At 39.6% G+C, this 17588-nt stretch overlaps 1 protein-coding gene across 1 annotated transcript in view; it reads right to left on the reverse strand.

Annotated features, from left to right (window-relative positions):
* Nucleotides 1-17588, reverse strand: part of plxna1a (plexin A1a) — a 326999-nt gene that overhangs the window by 160180 nt on the left and 149231 nt on the right. Inside the window, 1 exon segment of the mRNA XM_036590727.1 lies at nucleotides 5229-5360. Within this exon segment, the coding sequence (XP_036446620.1) occupies nucleotides 5229-5360 (132 nt within the window).

The raw sequence follows: 17588 nt of genomic DNA on the forward strand, positions 1-17588 counted from the left end.
ACAAAGCTTTTGCATTATCAGCACTATGTTCAAACCATTGTTATTAGTCCTTTTGTCTGGTAATTTGAGTGTGACAGTCTGTCCTTTGAATGTGCACTCAGGGGTTTCAAAAGATTTTTTCTCCAAGAATGTTTTTTGTCCTCAAATGGTTGCATTTTTCTGTCTGAGGTTCATGTTTGGTTGCAGTATATCATCTAAATCGTTTTATTCACTACAGTCCGATTTATCAGACCCACTTGACTCATCACTCCCCATGTCTTTGTTGCTAGGAGTGTAATCAGGGTTTTTATCTGAGCTATCTTCACATCCCTCAAACTCACTGTCATCTCCAGTAATGATTTTCAGTGCATCTGGAAGACAGTTCTTGGTATTCATACTACAAGTAAATAATATTAAATTGAAATAGGATCAACATAGGATAGTAAAAATTTTGTTTGTTTATTTACCAAGTGAAGCATGTCAGCTTAAGCCAAGGTGCAATTTCAGTACTAATATGCAAAAATTGTTTCATAATACATTTAAAAAATATTTTAATTGATTTGACATTTTTTGTTTACATTTGTTTAAATAAGCTTTGAATAACAGAAAATATACTGATTCAAAACAATTGAATCAGCTAAACTAACTGAGCAGATAATTTGTATTTTTCTTATTGTGAAAAAGAGGTCACATGGCATCTTCTGTAACTATTTTAAGATTAAAATCTGATGTAAAACCTGATGTAAATTATATGTCACAAAAACAAATACAACACAAACTTGTATTTCATCATTTTGTTCTGGAAATGGGGTCAGAATAGTTAGATGCAATAAGGGACATGTTATTAAAGCATTAACAGCATGTTAAATGGGTTGGAACTTACCTTACTTTAGAGAAAAAAAAAACTTTTAAAATTAGCTGGTTTTGTCTCACAAATTCACAAAGTGTCATATGATTGCTTCCAGGATGTTCAATGTATGTCACATAGAAACTTCATGAGGATAAAGTAAAGTATAAAGCTGTATAAGGAACTTTCAAGACCTTTTAAAGGGTTTGTGACACATACGTCACCAGGGTCTCTTATGGGTTAATGTCGAATTCAAGATTTCCAATTTACATTTTACTTCAATTGTCAATTGTAGACTCCTTGTAGATGCTCACCTTGCTTTTAAATGGAATTCAATTTAAATATATATTTAAATGAACCTTTTCCTAATCCTAACACTTACTCTAACTAAAACTAAAATCTATATCTAACCCAAGCTAAACCTACCTCTAACCCTAACACTGCTAATGATCAACAATAGGTAGTTTGTTAACCACTTGAGCATCTGTACATGCTATAAGGAACCATCAAAATAAAGCACAACCAATATAGCAGGGCCAATATAAAAAAATCTATACCAGCTAGTCACATGAGCTCCATACGCTTAAGTCACTGCATGTCCATTTGAAGTACAGTATACAGTAACCATTAATGTGGAAAAATGATGAGGGACTTCTCATCTACTGTGCCCTTCCTCTATACTTTCTTGCTCATCTCCGATGTCAGAATCACTCAAATGCAACCTATTTATATCAATTACAGCATCTTCTCTGTAAAGCTTTGGACACATTAAAGACGATTATCCCTAATTGCTGACAAATTACAGAATGCTGGTGCAGCAGAGGTATTTACGTATAATGTGTGGGTGCGTGTGTGTGTGTGTGTGTGTGTGTGTGTGTGTGTGTGTGTGTGTGTGTGTGTGTGACAATACATATTTGTTAAGAAGCACAGTCATTAGAAAGGATAAGCTTGACAGAAGGCTGATTAAATTTTTTTCATAGCCTGTATCTACAGCCCCTAGAGCCCTCTCCCTCAGAATGCAGCATATTGTACTGTAGTACAGACTCTTCTGAATGAACAATAAATAGATTCAGGTTCAGTAGGTGGGCAACCGTTGTTTCAACTGAACAACTATATACGGCAGCAGAAATCTGAACCCAATGCCCAGTCGTGTTGCTGATGTGTCCCTTCTTCCTCCTCTCACAAACCACAACTCAACCAAGACTCACTTGTTTCTAACTACACTAATGATTGTAATTAACTAATAAATGGAAATCATATAGTTTTCAGTATACACTTGCTTCCTGCCATTCATCAGCAGCTCCACCATGTTGACTGTGCACAGGACATATTCCTAAAGCCCTCTGATTAGTGGCACTAATACAGTTCAGTACAATTCAGTACTCTGGGCCTCTTGCTGTACAGTAAGTTTGAACTCATTTGCTCATTTTCCCCATCTGCTACATTGTTGTTTATCTATTTCTTACATTTTCTGCATCTTATAATCTATATCTTGTGTTGCTCTTTTACATCACTATTTTGCAGAAGGATGTGCTGCTTCGCATTTTTTTTAATAAAATCTTTATTTTTCTGAGCCAGACGATGTGTAGTATATAATTATAGCTGTTTAGAATTAAGATATTTTAATCCAAAAATCTTGAATAATGAATTGAATCTTAACGTCAGAATCAAAAGTTTTTACTGAACCTGAAAATATCAAGGGTGTAATGACTTTAACCCAGTATGAAAAAAGTAAAAAAAAAAAAAAAGTTGAACATTCAGCACTCATTTGGTGTCTCCTTATGTAAACCACCATAAAATGAAAAGGCCTGAGGATGCATCCTATATAATTAATGTACAAATCCAATTGTAAAAAAATTGGGACAGTAGGTGAAATGATAATAAAATAGAAAGCAGTGGTTAGTAAATTTTATTCGACCTGTAATAAATTGAAAATGGTACCAAATGCAACATTTTGTGTTTTACTATATGAACTATATGAATGTGTACAACCCCATTTCCAGAAAAGTTGTGACGTTGTGCAAAATGTAAATAAAAACAGAATGCAACAATTGCAAATACTTTAAACCCTATATTTCGTTGAAAATAGTACAAAGACAACAAATCAAATGTTAAAACTGAGAAATTGTATTGTTTTTTGAAAAATATATGCCCATTTTGCATTTGATGCCAACAACACAAGAGTTGGGACGAAGAAAACAAAAGGCTGGTAAAAAATTATGGAATGCTAAAAAAAAAAACCTGGTGGTCAATTGGCAACAGGTCAGTAACATGATTGGGTATAAAAAGAGCATCCCAGAGAGGCTGAGTCTTTTAGAAGTAAAGATGAGGAGGAGTTCACCACTTTGTGAAAGACTGCACAAGCAAATAGTGCAACAATTCAAGAATAATGTTTCTCAATGTAAAATAGCAAAGAACTTTTGTTTTTCATCATCTACTGAACATAATAACATTAAAACATTCAGAAAATCTGAAGAAATCTCTGTATGCAAGGGACAAAGCCAAAAAACAGTATTTGCTGGGCGTGATCTTTGGGCCCTCAGGCGACACTGCATTAAAAACAAACATCTGTAGAGGAAATCACTGCATGGGCTCAGGAACACTTCTGAAAGGGCAGGCTTTGCTTATTTCAGCAAGACAATGTCAAACCACATTCTGCATGTTTTACAACAGCATTGCTCTGTATTAAGAGTCCAGGTGCTAAACTGGCCTGCCTGCAGTCCAGACCTGTTACCACTGAAAACATTTACCGCATTATGAAATGAAAAATATGACAAAGGATACCCCGAACTGTTGAGAAGCTGAAATCCTGTATCAAACAATTACGAGAAAGCATTTTACTTTCAAAACTACAGCAGCTGGTCTCCTCAGTTCCCAAACGCTTACAGAGTGTTGTTAAAAGAAGAGGTGATGAAACACAGTGGTAAATTTTCCCCCCTCCCAACTTTTTTGGAATGTGTTGTTGGCATCAATTTCAAAATGGGCATATATTTTTCAAAAACCAATAAAAGGTTTCAGTTTCAACATTTGAAATGATGTCTTTGTAGTATTTTTCTTTAAAATATGGTTTACATGATTTGCATATCATTGCATCCTATTTTTATTTACATTCTACACAGCATCCCAACTTTTCTGGAAATGGAGTTGTAACTACATGTTTATTCATCACTTGGAATGCCTGCAACACATTCCAAAAAAGTTGGGACAGGAGCAGGTTTACCACTGTGTTACATCATTTTTCCTTTTACCAGCATTTAATAATCATTTGGGGACTGAAGACAAACTGATCCAGTTTTGAAAGTGCATTTTTTTTTTTGTTTTTTTTTACCATTCTTCTGTTACACAAGTCTTCATCCATGCAGCTGTACAGGGCCTTTGTTCTCATTTTCAATAGGAGACAGTTCTGGACTGCAGACAGGCCAGTCTAGAACCCCCACTCTCTGATTATGCAGCCACGCTGTTGTAACACGTGCAATGCAGCTTTAAGTTGACATGTTGAAATAAGCATGGGTGTCCCTGAAAAAAAAAGAATCTAGAAGGCAGACTTTACATTATAGTAACAATCTGGACGGTCCTCTTCTTTTTTGGCCTAGAGAACACAATGTCCATTATTTTAAAAAACAATCTGAAAGTTGGACTCGTTAAAGGACAATATACGTTTTCACTGTGCACCAGTCCATTTCAGATAAGCTTGAGCCCAGATTAGCTTGTCTCTTGTGTTGGGGGAGTATTTAAGTTTGGCATTTTACCTGCAAGTTGATAAAAACCATGAAGTTTATACAAACCATGCAGAATGGTACCCAACGGATATGAAATTTGTGACCAATACCGGTTAGTGTTTTTGAGGTTCCTGTTAATGAGCATTAATTAGTCTTGATAAAGGAACTGCCCTTTAATGAGTCCAGGAGAGAAGGCTCTCCAATTAGGAGAGGAGCTGGTTCACATTTTTTTTCCATCAGAAAGGATTAGAGAGGCCTCCATTCCCAATCATCTTTGATAAGTGGCGTATTACTAGAGGCGCTGTGTGTGTTTACACATATTGACGGTCTATCATGAGTGCTGTGTGCATCTTTTACATGAAAGCTTGCACATACACACATCTCACCACATATATTTAGTAGAGATGAAGTGGTGCCTCAAGTACAACATAAGGAAGGAAAAAATTAACATGAAAAATTACAACTTCAAGTGCAAATAACGCCATCATTTAGATTCTTCAGATTATGTTGTTTTACCCAGTACCACTAATGTATGCTAAAAACTTTTTTAGAGCTTTTTTAAGATTCAAGAACCACTCCAATATTCAAATTCCACAGACCAGAATGAGCTTAGATTAAATAGTGAAAAATGTATGTGTCTGGATATTGATGTGTTGTGTTGCATGTCTGCGCTAGAGTCTCACCTTTTTGTCTGTGAGTGTGTATATATATTGATGGTCTGGGCTGAAGAGCATGTCTCTCAGAATGGAATTCCCTTCACTCACAGCCACATTTTCATACAGCAGAGCAGGCTGGTTAATAGAGTTCACCAGGATCTGAAACATAAAAGACAATTCCCTTGAGTTAGCAACAGCACTGAAACTTTGCTCATAGATAAAACAAGGGGTAGTGCTGGGTAAGAGAGAGGCATGGCTGCTTCTTTAATAGTAGGTTTTACATGGTCCAATAAAACAGGTAATTTCCTATCATTCTGACAGCATGACTGAGTACTGCACCCAGTTTTCATCTTTGCAGTAAAAAAATGAAAGAATGTAATACATCTTCTCATAAAAGTCATACATTGTCTCTCCATGATATGTATTTTACTATGTTGTGAAAACTGAACTGCAAATTGCCCTGCCAGCAACATATTACATGCAGTGGTGAACAGGCTTCCACTAAACTCAATGTGCTCTAGCAGACAACATGCATAACACTAAAAAAAAACCCAGTGCGCAGCAGTAACATAACTGGCAGAGGAAGTTGCTGTTAGCAAGTTGCTTAAAATGTGTAATTTAGTGTAAAATAGAATGATTGAAAAAATTGCTGACAATTAATTACCATATAAACAATTGCACTTAACAATTTAACCAGATGTTTTGTAATTTGTATGCAACTATTAGTACAAGCCTAAAGTGGCAAAGTTAGCTATTTTGCTTCCTAGTTGTCAATACTTAGGAACTCCAAAGTGATGACTGTCACAGAGCTCAAACAAACAAACAGTACTCAACAATTCCATCTACAGCATCAGTCATAAGTTGCTTACATTCATTTGCCTCAACTTAATGAATGAAAATACACCCAGTTAAAGCTGTTCGTTATGACAAACATATGATCGTGAAAGCTAACAAGAGAGGAATATAATTGTGATCAGCTCAAATAATTGTGATCAGGCGATTATGTAACAATTGTGAAAGGTATGCACCCATAATAATGCACCCATTTTGCCTTTCTTTTTGTCGCTTACATTACCCTCAGTACATGATTTCCTTCTCAGAGTCTGCTCTTAGTCTCCACACTCCATGTGCTTTCAGCAGTGGCTCAGCGGTCAGTGCCACTCAGCACTACAGAATACAGCCATTTAATGCCATAGCTTCTGTACCTCTACTTGAACAAGTGGGCTACAAGGTTCAAGCAGCACTAAACAAATGGACTTCGGGCTATAACATCAGCCACACCCCCAACCTCCCCTCAGCTTCGACTTCTTCTTTCTGTCCTGCCCCATCCCATCCCGTAATACTCTTCCTCGCCTCCTCACAAGCCGTATTGATGTGAGGTCAAGGGAGTGTGACCTGGTTGTACCCTTGTACTTCAGGGCCAAATGATCTCCCTGGCCCCAGTGCGAGAGGCCTGTGATTAATGGGTCTCCTTCTCTGCAAGTGATGTGGGAACGCACTACCTGGCTCCTAGACAGCACCACTTTGCTAATGAAGAGGAGACAGACCACAGTTGGGGGAGCAAAGGACCTTCCAACCCACTTACATATACACAGTCAGCTAAAGCTCTGACTACTGGAACAAAAGTATTTTTAAGAAATTAGACTGTTTAAAGGCTTTTATAACCTCGCCTGGGAGTGGTCTATCTGGGTCAAAAGCCTGGGTCATGATAGCTAAAATTCTGTGATTTCCAGAAAGAACTCTCAGGAAGCAGGAAAACTCAGTCAGCAGTTCTTTAACAATTTAAAACTGAGAAAGTGAAGAAGCCAGAGGTAAACTATTGATTGCCTTTAAAGATGCAGAGGTCGTACTTCTCCCCAAGGGTAGCTGGGTGATGAAACAACTAAGCAGTTTGGGACTTGTAGAGCATTGTCTCGCCATCACCCCATTCAGCACTGTCCCCACAGGATGCGGCTCATTAATGAACAGAGGCTGATAAAAGTCCAAGGACGCTGAATCCTCTCCCTTAGCCAGTCCTTCCAGAACACTTGCCAAACAGAGCTGAGATTCTCTGCAGTGGGGATGAGTGGGGGGAAGGGAGACAAGCAAAAGGATCCTACGTCAGAAACTGCATGCTTCACCTATCAGTGCACAGCAGAAGGGAAACACTTTAACTGGACATACCAGAGCACAAGGAAGTGTAACATGTCTTCTTATTAAATACTGGATAGGGCACTGGAATACTGGGTTTCAGTTAAGTAAATATCTTTCACATCTTTTACTCGCTTGATGGATAGATTTGGTCAAGAAAATCTCTTTATACTAACATACATTAAAATTATAATTTTGGCTTCTCGCACAAAATTACATACCTTCGCAGTCCTGTTTCAAAAGAAGTTGAGCCACTGTACAAAATGTAAATAAAAACTGAATGCAGGGATTTGCAAATTATTTAAACCCTATATTTAATAGAGAATAGTATGAAGACAACATGGCAAATGTTGAAACTGAAAAATGTTAGTGCCAAAAGTGATTTTTCATGCAGTATGTGATTTGTCATTGTCTTGCTGAAATAAGCAAGGCCTTTCCTGAAAGAAAAAAAAAAAAACATCATCTGGATGGCAGCATATGTTGCTCAAAAACCTGTAAATATCATCCAGCATTAATGGTGCCTTCACAGATGAGCAAGTCACCCATTACATGTGCACTTAAGCATCCCCATACAATCATGGATGCAGGCTTTTGAACTGTGAGCTGATAACAAGCCAGATGGTCCCTCTTCTCTTTAGCCCGTAGGACACGCCACGCATGATTTCCAAAAAGAATTTCATTTTTTGATTCATCGGACCACAGGGCCCTTTCCACTTCACCTCAGGCCATCTTAAATGAGCTCAGGCCCAGAGAAGGTGACGGTGTTTCTGTATCCTGTTTGTCCTGTTTTCAGAAGTGTTCCTGAGCCTATGCAGTGATTTCCACTACAGAACCATGTCTGTTTGTAATGCAGTGCCACCTGAGGGCCCAAAGATCACGGCCAGCCAATATTGGTTTTTCCTTGCATACAAAGATTTCTCCAGATTATCTGAACCTTCTAATAATACTATGTACCATAGATGATGAATTCCTCAAGCTCTTTGCTGTTTTACGTTGAGAAATGTAACTGTTGCAATACAGTTGTGCTCATAAGTTTACATACCCTGGCAGAATTTATTATTTTTTTATATTTTTTCAGAGAATAATAATGATAATACAACAAATTTTCTTTTATTCATGGTTAGTGGTTGGGTCAAGCCATTTATTATCAAACAATTGTTTTTGCCCTTTTTTAAATTATAATGACAACAGGAACTACCCAAATGACCCTGATCAAAAGTTTACATACCCTAGTCCTTAATACCGTGTATTCCCTCCTTTAACATCAATGACAGCTTGAAGTGTTTTGTGGTAGTTGTGGATGAGGCACTTTATTTTCTCAGATGGTAAAGCTGCCCATTCTTCTTGGCAAAATGCCTCCAGTACCTGTAAAGTCTTGGGTTGTCTTGCATGAACTGCAAGTTTGAGATCTCCCCACAGTGGCTCAAAGATGGCCACTCCAGAACCTTCACTTTTTTCTGCTGTAGCCAATGACAGGTCGACTTGGGCTTGTGTTTTGGATCATTGACATGTTGGAACATCCAAGTGCGTCCCATGCGCAGCTTCCGGGCTGATGAGTGCAAATTTTCCTCCAGTATTTTCTGATAAAATGCTGCATTCATCCTGCCATCAATTTTGACCAAGTTCCCTGTGCCTGTGTAGCTCACACATCCCCAAAACATCAGCGATCCACCTCCGTGTTGTACAGTAGGGATGGTGTACTTTTCATCATGGGCCTTGTTGACTCCTCTCCAAACATAGTGTTTATGTTTGTGGCCAAAAAGTTCAATTCACTCCAAATAACTTTGTTCCAGAAATCTTGAGGCTTGTCTCTGTGCTGTTTGGCATATTGTAAGCGGGCTGCTTTGTGGCATTGGCGTAGTAAGGGCTTTCTTCTGGCAACTCGACCATGCAGCCCATTTTTCTTCAAGTGCCTCCTTATTGTGCATCTTGAAACAGCCACACCACTTTTTTCAGAGAGTCCTGTAGGTCAGCTGACGTTATTTGTGGCTTTTTCTTTGCATCCCAAACAATTTTCCTGGCAGTTGTAGCTGAAATTTTTGTTGGTCTACCTGACCTTGGCTTGGTTTCAACAGAATCCCTCATTTTCCACTTCTTAATTAGAGTTTGAACACTGCTGATTGGCATTCTCAGTTCTTTGGATATCTTTTTATATCCTTTTCCTGTTTTATAAAGTTCAACTATCTTCTCCCGCAGATCCTTTGATAATTTTGCTTTCCCCATGTCTCGTAATCCAACAACATCAGTGGTAGCACTGGACGAAACATGCAGGGGTCTGTCAGGAGCCGAGTAACTTACTGACTCCTTATACACACACACTGATTTACAAGCAAAAAGATCACAGGTGAGGATGGTTACCTTTAGTAGCCATTTAAACCTGTGTGTGTCAACTTGTGTGTATGTTATCATGCCAAAACTTCCAAAACTATGTAAACTTTTGATCAGGGTCATTTGGGTAGTTTCGGTTGTCATTATGATTTAAAAAAGGGCAAAAACAATTGTTTGATAATAAATGGCTTGACCCAACCATTAACCATGAATAAAAGAAAATTTGTTGTATTATCATTATTATTCTCTGAAAAAATATCAAAAAATCACAAATTCTGCCAGGGTATGTAAACTTATGAGCACAATTGTATCTGCTTGTGCAGTCTTGTTCAGAGTGGTGAACCCCTCCCCAGCTCTCTGGAATTCACATGAATAATTTTTGGCTGTTCTAGATAAAACATGGACATTTGAACCTTTAAAAAGACTTTGTAAGTTTTACTTAAAGCTCAAATATACACTATATTGCCAAAAGTATTCACTCACCCATCCAAATCATTGAATTCAGGTGTTCCAATCACTTTCATGGCCATAGGTGTACAAAACCAAGCACCTAGGCATGCAGACTGCTTCTACAAACATTTGTGAAAGAATAGGTCGCTCTCAGGAACTCAGTGAATTCCAGCATGGTACTGTGATAGGATGCCACCTGTGCAAGTCCAGTTGTGAAATTTCCTTGCTACTAAATATTCCACAGTCAACTGTCAGTGGTATTATAACAAAGTGGAAGTGATCGGGAATGACAGCAACTCAGCCACGAAGTGGTAGGCCATGTAAAATGACAGAGTGGGGTCAGCGGATGCTGAGGCGCATAGTGCGCAGAGGTCGCCAACTTTCTGTAGAGTCAATTGCTACAGACCTCCAAATGTCATGTTGCCTTCAGATTAGCTCAAGAACAGTGCATAGAGAGCTTCATGGAATGGGTTTCCATGGCCGAGCAGCTGCATCCAAGCCTTACATCACCAAGAGCAATGCAAAGAGTCGAATGCAGTGGTGTAAAGCACGCTGCCACTGGACTCTAGAGCAATGGAGACGTGTTCTCTGGAGTGACAAATCACGCTTCTCTGTCTGGCAATCTGATGGATGAGTCTGGCTTTGGCAGAGAACGGTACTTGTCTGACTGCATTGTGCCAAGTGTAAAGTTTGGTGGAGGGGGATAATGGTGTGGGGTTGTTTTTCAGGAGCCTCTTAGTTACAGTGAAAGGAACTCTTAATGCTTCAGCATACCAAGAGATTTTGGACAATTTCATGCTCCCAACTTTGTGGGAACAGTTTGGGGATGGCCCCTTCCTGTTCCAACATGACTGCGCACCAGTGCACAAAGCAAGGTCCATAAAGACATGGATGAGCGAGTTTGGTGTGGAAGAACTTGACTGGCCTGCACAGAGTCCTGACCTCAACCCGATAGAACACCTTTGGGGTGAATTAGAGTGGAGACTGTGAGCCAGGCCTTCTCGTCCAACATCGGTGTCTGACCTCACAAATGTGTTTCTGGAAGAATGGTCAAAAATTCCCATAAACACACTCCTAAACCTTGTTGAAAGCCTGCCCAGAAGAGTTGAAGCTGTTATAGCTGCAAAGGGTGGGCCGACATCATATTAAACCCTATGGATTAAGAATGGGATGTCACTCAAGTTCATATGCATGTGAAGGCAGACGAGCAAATACTTTTGGCAATATAGCGTATATTAGCAGTTTACAGTGACTCCTTCAGGGCATACAGAACCCACTGTTTCCCCATTTCTAACATCTGATTGAAACATACTGGTCAGGCTCCCACTTGTATTCACAGCCTGTGATGTATCTAGGACTTTAAGGTTTAGAGTGTTATTATTTCTCAAAGTTGGTCCCTCCTATTGGAAATCAAAGCATGATTGGTTGATTCTACTACTGGTTTGATCTGACATGTTAGGACATACTAGTTCAGCTCCTGAAGGTCAAATCAATGGGCGAGCATATTTGGCTCTATCTACCTAGATACCACAGTGAAAAAAATTCTGTTTGGAAAATTTAATCATTTCATCATTTTGTTTCCTACAAGGCCTGAGGGATATCCACTGCTGGCTACCCCTTACATTGTGAGAATGCTCTATGATGAGAGGACCAATATAAATAGAAAGTAAACATTTTTAGGAAACAAGGTTTGACATATACACACTTCAAACTTCAAATCATTCGTAGTTTCAGCCTGAAGCCTAGCTGCGCAAGCACTGTAAGTTGCTAGCAGTGACTCTACAAGTGTAACCCTCTCACTCAAAATCTTTTAAATGTCTAATGGCTTTCTTGGAAAAAAAAAACAAAGTTCTTTAATGCCACAGTGCCACAGTGAATTTGTTTATCACTCGAGTATGAGGTTTCATTTCTAAGCAAAACACTACACTTATGCTGCCAATACCAGTAATTCAACAGACTACCTTAGACAGTACTCCTGAGAAAACTATGGATAAATCAGAAACAGCATAGAGGGAAGCCCTAGTTACCCTCAAAACAAGATGATACTTAACGATACAAGAGTGATAGCGAGAACAAGCAGCCACTCTTACTCTTACTGAACATCAGTGACGAAAATTAGAAACCGTGTTCACTTTATTTCATGTTCACTCTGCATTCAGTGAGCTTCAGGTTTATATGAACCATATAATAAATACGTTCTAACATATATTATATATATATATATATATATATATATATATATATATATATATATATATATATATATATATATACACACACACACACACACACACACATATATGTATATGTAAGGCAAGAAGAGTGCCAGTTTTTTGAAAGCTGTGCAGATAGATGCAGTCAGTCTGATATCTGTTACCCACTAGCACCTTGGCACAGGGCCCACAATTCTCTTCTATGTCGTAGAGGAGTTAAGAGCTGACCTATCTGCAGCGCCTCTGTCCACTTTGCCTCATAAACGTGTCAGGAGAGACAAAGTGAGGGGATGACAAAACAAAAACAAATCCAATTCCTCTTGCGGGCAGATCTAAAACTCAACCGCAGCCAACCAGGTACAAGCTTATTGCTGTCCCTGTAGTCAGCTCACTTTATTAGGAGAGAGACACTGGGTCACTCTTGCTTAATCACATCTAGGGGTCATACCACACCATCACAGCAGGCCTCACTTTACTGCACAGACTCTTCTGACAGGCTTTGTCCTTCGTAGATCCAGATGCATTAAAACATCACATCATATTTATGCAACAAATTTAAATCAATACATTATGTATTCAACCAAACAGACCTTGAATTTGGATCACATTAAATGTGCTAGTAACTTCTGTACAACACCAGTGCAGTGAAGTACAACATCTTCAAATGGTTACAGTCCATCTGTTACCTATGTGGTAGAATCCCATATGAGTCTATAGTATTTGAGTTGACACAGTAGACCATATCTACTGCTCCTGCTCCAGACAGTAGATAATGGCAGCATTAGGTAACGGCACAACATAGGGGCCTTAACTTATGTAACACCACCTTGTTGTCTGTCTAAATGTTAGGAAATGGATGAACTATGATTAACGTGGACCATGGACCAGGGTTCACAACAAGGTGACTCACTGCCGTAGTCAAGGAAATTAAAACTGGTCTGCCCTTTTCAATCACATCACAATCATCTGTCTGACCATATTAACCCTACTGTATCAGCACTACACTGGCTGCTAATTAAATTATGCACTGTTCACAAAATATTGCTGCTCTCTGCACTCTAAACACAGCTCCTATCTAATACACTGCCACTGAAAGATCTTGATGGGGCATTTGGACTTGGTCCACTGCTTTGGACTTGGACATAACTATTGGCTGTAAGGCAGTGGTCTGTGGTGGACAGTCATAATTTGAGACATACTCAGAGAACAGTCCCATTTTCAATGCGAGTGCAAGTAACAGTTTTGTCCCACCAATAGGAATTCAACTAATTTTGCTACTTGGGTGTTCAAATTTTTAAACAAGCAGTATTTGAATATAATATTCCCAATGAGAAAATATGTAAAATAAAGCTTTAGACACTCACTTATTTCATGGACTTTCATTTTTGTCAAATAATTATCCAAAGCACCAAATCTCAAGTGCAACTGACTCCCGTATGACGCTGCTTTTTATAACACTCCTTTCATGATGCAGCAGGCACAGGCTGCAAGTGGACACCCTTCACCCTGCAAGAAATACCTGCAGAGATTTAAACGTGTGACTCACAGCTGCTTTGTCATGAAACCACTGGCATCATCCAGCCAGGCACTGTGGTGACCAATCAAATCTCAGATTTTGAAAATCCATTTATTCTGGCTTGGAAGAGGAGACATTTGGCTAATTAAATCAACCGAAGGACAATTTCCAGATGAGGCTGAAATCAATTTAATTAGAGCCCTCTCTGCCTGGAATAATGTGCTGACTATGAGGTCACTCCTGTACAATCCACACCTTGACATCAAAATGATCAACAAAAGACCATTTTCATGTGTTGTTTTCCTCTCTGTAATGCAGCAAGTTATTATCTTCAGACCTTATCTGGCTGTTCACACAATAACTGTGACAGGGTCATTCTGTTGAAATATTAAAAGTTTTAGAATTACTACAGCCTAAAATACAATTAGGGGGCTTTTTATGTAACCAGAGACAAGGAAAAATTGCTGAAAATGTACAGATGCATTTTGGAAGTGCCTGGAGCAAGGCTCCTTTACAGAATAACCACAGATAGGAGTATGTCTTGTTCTGCTTGGTTTAGTGAATGCACTGGGATCTGGCTAGAGGACACCAAAGCTTTATGGGCTCTATAGGAATAAGGGCTGTCTATCAGCAAGGCTCAGGACAAGCAGCTCCATCCTGTGTGAGCACCTCTTTCTGGAGGGCATCCAAGATGTTCTGTGGCACCTGCTGGCTTCACAGTCTGCACCTTACTGGGAAGAGGAGGGAAAAGAACCTGGTACACAAAAATTCATTCAGCTTGTTCAGCGAGACAGATTCCTTGGTGAAATTAATCATCTTTCTCTTGCCACTCCACTGCTCACATAACAGGATGGCAGCCAAAAGCTGTGTGGACAGCCAATCTCGGGAGATATGCTGATGTTGTTGTCACTGCCCCCCCCCTAGTGTATTTCTGTCCTTGCACCCAGTACCTGTTGGGGGTCTGTCATTAGTAAGAGGGAAAAGTAAGTGCTAGGTTTGCCTATGTTAGAATGAAGTAAACAACTACATGACAAGCACTTACCCCCTGGAGATTCAGCAGATCAGTGTCACATCTTTTCATACTTTGTGGCAGAACATACAGCAGAGTAAGTGAAAAAGAGAAGGAGGATGACATGAAAAAAAGAGAGAGAAAGAAAAAAAGTCTCTAGAGAACACCAGGCATGTCTCAGCCTCCACCCTGTTTAATCATTTTAGGCCCTAGATGGCCTAGCCTCTCCTGTGCCAGTCACCCCCACTGTTGCTACAAGCGCCACTCGCACAATCTTGACATAACTAGGTCTTCCTGTGAATAATAAAGCAGCCGCCAAATTCCTGCCTTTGATATGTAGCCCATTGAAGTGGAGATCTGCATCCATTTGAGCACAATCGCAGGCTAATTAATGAGATGAAAGACCCATGCATGGCCACTGCTGGTCCAGCACATCGCCACCACTGCTTGTCTCATCTGCTGCTCCCCAGAGGAGCTTCCAGTGAGGCGTGAGGAAAGAGATTTAGGGAGCACCCCTGGGATGAATCCAAGCAGCAATGAGACAGAAGGCAAGGGACTTTTGTCAGCACTGCATAAAACAAGCAGTGTAAAAATAGCCCTGCTCTTCCACAGATAAAAGCTGATTATTGTTGTTTTCTCTGAGCAGGAAGCAAAAGCTATGGACAATAGCGAACCATAGGATCTAAGGAAACAAACAAAACATAAAATGTCACTGCATTTCTGAAACTAAAAACAAAAGTTTGCAAAGTTTTAGTAACTTCACCTGACACCTTTAAAAACCTATTTCTGCTGACAACACTTCTGGACACGATGCACAGCATACACAGACTAATTAATTTTAGCTCAGCTTTGTAGCTCTACAGAGGAGAATACAAACTTGTGTTTTAGTAGCAGAAGGTTAAACCCCAAAAGCCTTGGAGAGACTTGTTGAAATCACTCCATTAGGGGACAATCATGTTGTGCATCGCAGACAAACGCACTCGTTGGCCCAACTGGGTTTTGGGGGGGGGGGTTGGGAGGGCAAGTGAACCTCCTGAGTAAAGCTGGTGAACAAGGGCAGCTCGGAATCTGAATGGCTGTGGGGAAGGGAAATGGGGCTAATCATGGGCTCCCCACTCAGGCCTCTCCAGACATTCGCTTCAAATCTCTTGTTTTTACAACCTCAGTCATAAGCGTTTCATTATGACAGCTTTCGCTGTGCATGGCACTGAGGTCTTATGTTCTTCTCCCCTATCACTGCAACTTTGTGCTTCCCCTGCAATATCTGATTTGGCTTCAGGGCAGTGGGGTCCTTGGAGCATTGGAAGGAATTTCATTTCTATTTTCTTGCACCCCTTTCCCTCTCTCTCTTCTTTTTCTCTCTGTCTCTCCCTCTTTCTGTTTTCCTACCTCCTGTAGGTCCTTTACACACCAGACACACAGCAGCAGTCAAGCAAATGCATGGTAAAAAGTAGCCAGGAAAAAAATAGGATTTTGGCCTGCCATGAGTATGAAAGCTACTCCTGAGTCATTTCTATTTGTCAAAAAATTGACAAAAAAATTGACAAAAAATTGACAAAAAATTGACGGACAGAAAGAACACACTTGGACAGAAAGAACACATAGATCACAGAGAAAGAACACTTAAAGATTACAGCTCAGCATTCAACACATCATCCCTGCCAAACGCATCCCTAAGCTCACAGACTTGGGTTTGAACTTTCATCTCTGTATCCGAATACTGGACTTCCTGACGAGCAGACACAGGGTTGGTAAAAGTAAGAAACAGCTTCTCTTCCACACTGACTCTGAGCTCCCCAGGGATGTGTACTCAGGAAGTTTGGAGTGCCTTCTGACATGCTCACCAGCTTCTACAGAGGATGCTCCCACAGGGCTGCATCACTGTCTGGTACAGCACCTGCACCGCCTGCGACCGTAAGGCCCTTGAGGGAGTGATGAGAATGGCAGAATCCATCATAGGCAACAAACTAACAGCCTTACAGGACATCTATCAGTCCCGTTGCCTGAGGAAAATCCAAAAGATCTGGTTAGACAGTAGTCACCCAGCACATGGCCTGTTCACCATACAGCCATCAGACAAGAGATATCGCAGCATCCAGGCTAAAACAATTGTGTATAATGAACAGTTTCTGCCCACAGGCGGTCAGGCTTCGGAACACGCTGTGAAGCTCTGGGTCTCTATTACCATTTCACTTTGTTTCACAAAACTTTGTTTATTTATTATATATCACTGCTACAAAAAATATGTCTAAGTCACTTAAAAAAACAAATACATACATATATTTACACACACACACACACACACACACATACATATATATATATATATATATATATATATATATATATATATATATATATATATATATATATGTACATATATATATACATATATACACACACACACACACACACACACATAATTTCAACATATCAGCTGCGTGGAAATTTCATGATTAATGGACCAATAGAAATGCTCTAAAATCACTTGGAATAAAACCTCTTTACATTAATTTACATTGAAAGTTAAGAGTGTTTTTGACTGCTCCTGTAAAGTTACTGTTCTGGAGATAATGTTTTTTCTTTGGACAGTGACGATGTAATATCACTGCTATGGACAATATCTCCAAGTCACATTAATACATACATACATACATACATACATACATACATGCATACATACATACATATATTCTTCCTGTTCAACATATTCGTACAAAGCAGAGAGGTCCCTCCTGTCT

This window comes from Colossoma macropomum, unplaced genomic scaffold (assembly GCF_904425465.1).
Source record: "Colossoma macropomum unplaced genomic scaffold, Colossoma_macropomum, whole genome shotgun sequence".
Taxonomy (NCBI): Eukaryota; Metazoa; Chordata; class Actinopteri; order Characiformes; family Serrasalmidae; genus Colossoma; species Colossoma macropomum.